General features: G+C 51.4%; 1 protein-coding gene across 1 annotated transcript; it reads left to right on the forward strand.

Moving 5' to 3' along the window:
- The first annotated feature begins 332 nt into the window (after positions 1-332).
- irf2bp2a (interferon regulatory factor 2 binding protein 2a) lies at positions 333-3,035 on the forward strand. Its single transcript, XM_040177972.2, has 2 exons — positions 333-1,585; positions 1,916-3,035. Exons 1-2 carry the CDS (start codon positions 751-753, stop codon positions 2,632-2,634), a joined length of 1,554 nt encoding a protein of 517 aa, XP_040033906.1. The 5' UTR covers positions 333-750; the 3' UTR covers positions 2,635-3,035.
- The last annotated feature ends 1,755 nt before the right edge of the window (positions 3,036-4,790 follow it).

A 4,790-nucleotide genomic window follows, 5' to 3' on the forward strand; every position in this document is an offset into this window, starting at 1 on the left:
GCAGGACGGAGGACAAAGCGGCGGGTTACTGCGGGCGCTGGCGGCTCCCTCTCCCCCCGGTTTAATTCATCCCCCGGCGGTCTGCCGCCAAAATCACGTTTTTCATTAAAACAAAACAAAACCAAAATATTCTCGCTTGCACGATCGCAGGTATCTGCGGTGCCATGTTTCCTTTTTGTTGTTGTTGCGGATGGGTTATTCCCTTCAGGCGGACGCGGCGGTGACGGCGAACTGGGTGCAGTTCTGGCCGAGGTTCAAGTGATAAAATAAAAATAAATATTAAAAAAAGAAGTGAGTGACAGAGGCTGCGGTATCTGTGTGTGTGTGTGTGTGTGTGTGGCGGGGGGAAGGGGGTGGAGGGGGAGGAAGGGGGAGGAAGGGGGGGCTGTCGAAGAAATCAAGTCAATAGAAACTGAAGTGGAAGCAGGCGTTTAGAGCTCCGCGGTGACGTCACGGCTCCACGTTGGGCCAGTAGTGGCGCGTCGCTGGAGATAGATAGAGGAGCGCCGTAGTAAAGTACACACCGACATCAACGTCTCCCTCTAAAACTTCAACGTCGTCGCTCGAAAAAAGTCGGGACGAGACGCATTTGTGGGGTGTTTTTTTTTTCCTTCTCGACAATCGGAACTTGCTCCTTTTTTTTTTGGGTTGTTGTTGGCTTTTTTAAAAGGGCGCTCCGGAGGAAAGCAGGGGGTAAAAACACATTTTGGGTTCCTTTTTTTTGTTGGAGGGGGGTCGACGACGAGCGCTATGTCGTCCGCGGCGGTCGCTGCGTCTTCCAGGAGGCAGTCGTGTTATTTGTGCGACTTGCCCCGCATGCCGTGGGCCATGATCTGGGATTTTACCGAGCCCGTCTGCAGGGGATGTGTCAACTACGAAGGAGCCGACCGCATCGAGTTCGTCATCGAGACGGCCCGGCAGCTCAAGCGGGCTCACGGCTTCCAGGAGGGCAGGTCTCCCGGTCCCGGGAAGTCGCAGCTCTCCGGCAAGGAGATCCAGGCGATCAACCACGCCGCGGCGGGGGACCCCGGCTCCCGGCCGCCGCAGCCGCTGGACCGCTACCCGCTCTCCTCCGACCGCCCGCCGCGGCTGGGTCCCGAGTACCAGTCCGGCAGGCAGGCGAACGGCATCCCGGTCCCCAATGGATTTCCTAAGCCCGACGAGCCGCCGGAGCTGAACCGCCAGAGCCCCAACCCGCGCAGGAATAGCGCGGTGCCCCCGAATCTAGTGCCTTTGGTTAACGGGAGCATGGCCCCGGCGCACGCGGTCAACGGGCGAGGCGGCCAGATGGGACTCCCCTCCGCGCTGGCGGGCGGCAGCCCCGCCGAGATGGGCAAGAGACCCGCCTCGGTCTCCAGCACCGAGCACGACAGAGACGGGAAGGAGAAGCACAGACCGGACAGCCTCACGCCGGAGCTCTCCGACGGCCACAAAAACCGGGCGGACCAGGACTGGATGAGCAAGGGCAAGACGGTGAGGGACCTGATGGCTCTGCACACGTTCGACAACAGGTTCAAGAAGGACCACGCGGCCATGCAACAAAGGGTTATGGGCTACGAGACCAGCGCCACGTCTTCTAAGTCAGGTGAGCATCCAGACGTGTTGAAATTTAAGGATATTTTCTGTCATTTTTCCCTTTTTTTTGGTGCAAAATTCAATATTGTATTGTATTCGATGACTCGTTCGTGCACACGAACGGGTTAATAACGTGTGAAATGACACATCTAGTAGTAGGTCTGCACAATTCGAGGTGCATACTGCATGCGTTTTGTTGTGCTCGTTATTATTGTTTTGCACCCCGTGGTACAGCCCAAAAAAAAAAAAGGAATTGCACATCTCTCCACTAGTGTAATTATTGAGCAACAGTCTGAGCTGTGCAACTCAACGGCTCTGTTTAACCCTTTCCCACCTCCAGACAGAGGAAAACACCCCCGGAGCATGAAGAGAAAAGCCTCTCCCGAACCAGACGGGGAAGGGACAGCCGCCAAGCTCAACGGAGAAGGACAGCAGTGGTTACCACCGCCTACCGACGGACTGAAAATGCCCCCAGTCCCCCCGCCGAGCTTCGCCTCTCCCCCTTCCACAATATCCCCCCACTCCCGCACCACCCCACCGGAGGTGGCCCAGAACGGCCAGTCCCCCATGGCGGCTCTCATCATGGCTGCAGACAACGCGGGTGGGAACAGCTCTCCCAAGGACGCCAGCCAAGTCCACTCCACCACTCGGAGGAACAGCAACAGTCCCCTGTCGCCGTCCTCCATGAACCAGAGGAGGCTGGCGCAGAGAGATGCGTCCGGCGCGGGTACGCCCCACGTGCCTGGCATGGACCAAGTGCACCCCCAGAGCATTCCGGACTCCTCGGTACCCGGCAGCATACCTCTGTGCTGCACGCTGTGCCACGAGCGTTTGGAGGACACGCACTTTGTCCAGTGCCCGTCTGTGCCCTCTCACAAGTTCTGCTTTCCGTGCTCGAGGGAAAGCATAAAGCAGCAGGGCGCCACGGGTGAAGTGTACTGTCCAAGCGGAGAGAAATGTCCCCTGGTTGGCTCGAACGTACCGTGGGCTTTCATGCAAGGGGAAATTGCCACCATCCTTGCAGGAGATGTCAAAGTAAAAAAGGAGAGGGACCCTTGATTTTGTTTGAACACTTCTTTGGGGAGGGGAAGCAAAAAATCTGAGTATAAATATATAAATATCACTTACATACCATTCAAACAAACTAACGGACTTGTACATATTGGACGGAGGGAAGATTATACTTCGTAAACATGGTTGTATAATTTTTGATTTTTGAATACATTGTGTTTCTATATTTTTGAAGATAAAGGTATGTACTCGTTATAATGGACTACAATCCTCTTTGTTGATGTTTAACAAAATTCTTGATGTACTTCTAGGTCTGGTGGCAGTTCCTGTTTAACGTAGAATGTGACTAATGCTACTCTACGAGCACTTGGCAAAACTGAAATGCTTTTAGCTGTACTTGTATGCACTTGTTTAAAAATTGCCAAATACAATTTCTGATCTTGTATGAACTTATTGTCTGAGCTTGCTTCATTTGAGTGAATAAGTGACACAGATGGCGAGACGGGGGGCTCTCTGCGCTGATATGTGGGCTTGTTGTGACGGCTCAGGAGACCTGATTTACGCTGCACAACATAAAGTAGGCTACTGTTTGCAAACCGCAGGACGGCAGGCTTTCCTTCTGCACACATGCCTTTTCATGATTCATGGGAAGGAAAAAAAAACAACAACTAACCCCCGAGCAAGACACATCCTGTCTCCAATCTGGTCCAAAATGTGCATCGCTGTTATTGATGGCAGTGTACAGAAACGGATGCCACGTCATGGTCAGTCAGCTGGAATCTGTTGAGTCAGTAATGTGGGAAAAGTGCATGATTTTCAACATGATAACACAGTGTAACCCACGGCAGCCCAACGTGTTCCACCCCGGATAACGCCCTTAGCCTTTGGAGCGGTGCCACACATCTTCAAGCTTGTATGCAAAACTGTGTTTGACGTCATGAATGTGTTTTAGGTTTTTATTTGAAACAAACTGCTTATATGTGACGCAATCCAACTTTTGATTCACCGAGCAGTTTGCAAACCATATCGTATGAATAAAATCAGCATTTCAAACTATCTCCAAAGCATGAATTGGATGCAACGCTCTTCATAACGCTGCTGCTGCCCTGCACACCGACCAGTCTATCTCTTCACATGCTCATTTAACTGTTGCAGATTCACGGCAGCAAGAACATTGAAAACATCCATTCTGCCTCCTTAATGTGGCGAGTAGAGGCAGCCAGACTCCTCTCTACCTCGCAACGAGCGCCTCGTGCCCCCCCCACCCCTCCAAAATAAATGCAGTTACCGTGTCTGCAAAAGGAGAAGCAATCTTAAAGTGTGTTTTCGCTCCTCCAGACAAAGAAATCTGGCTCCCTCGCAGATGACACTGCAGCAGGACATTGACATGGAGAGTCATGTCTAGCAGGGGGGGTGGAATTATTTGAAACATCTCGCTCGCGTTGTAATCAAGCCTTCAGTAAACACCTCAACATTTTTTTTTCTGGAATAAGCCGCGTGGTGTCCTTATTAACTGATAGATTCATAATGTTGAATGAAAACATAATCTTTGCACCAGGCTTGTTTATCCAACTAAGAGGGGCGCGGATAAACCCTGTCCCCAGATTAACTGAACAAACTCTCAGACATTCAGAGCAAATAACAGCTTTCGCAACATCACTTGAGGCCGCGAAGATTTTGACCGATAGAAATCATTTTTTTTCCGCGAGTCTTCTTTTTAGAAGCCAGCTGTTTGTTTCATGGTGATTTCCGCTCATCTAATCAGCTGGGCGTTACTCAGTTTGGTGAAGGTTAACACCAACAACACACCTGCTCCATTCCCCCCCCCGTCGCACACACTGTTCATTTGTTAATGCTCGGCACTTTGACCTACTTGTTTCTTATGACAGTGTGCTGGATGCACAAATTGACATTGCAACATCCAAGGAAAGCGGGTTTGATGACACGTCATCGCAAAAGAACCTTTTTCTCTCTCTCTCTCTCTCTCTCTCTCTCTCTCTCTCTCTCTCTCTCTCTCTCCTCCCCTACCTGTTTGTTCGGTGCTGACTGAAATAACCTGCGTTGTGTCTAACGTGTCCCTGGATGTGTCTCTGTCATAACACAATTCTAACGTGGTTGCATAGTAACCAGAAAGAATGGGTGCACAGCAGATGCTCCGGTGCAGCCCGTCGATTTATATGCAGGAGGGAACATTATGGAGTGAT

The sequence above is a fragment of the Gasterosteus aculeatus genome, chromosome 6 (assembly GCF_964276395.1).
Source record: "Gasterosteus aculeatus chromosome 6, fGasAcu3.hap1.1, whole genome shotgun sequence".
In the NCBI taxonomy this organism is placed as follows: domain Eukaryota; kingdom Metazoa; phylum Chordata; class Actinopteri; order Perciformes; family Gasterosteidae; genus Gasterosteus; species Gasterosteus aculeatus.

Excerpts from the sequence above, each read along its gene's own strand:
- irf2bp2a (XM_040177972.2), top strand. The coding sequence starts at position 751 with ATGTCGTCCGCGGCGGTCGCTGCGTCTTCCAGGAGGCAGTCGTGTTAT. Across the intron at positions 1,586-1,915 it reads CGCCACGTCTTCTAAGTCAG|ACAGAGGAAAACACCCCCGG; the intron begins GTGAGCATCCAG and ends TCCCACCTCCAG.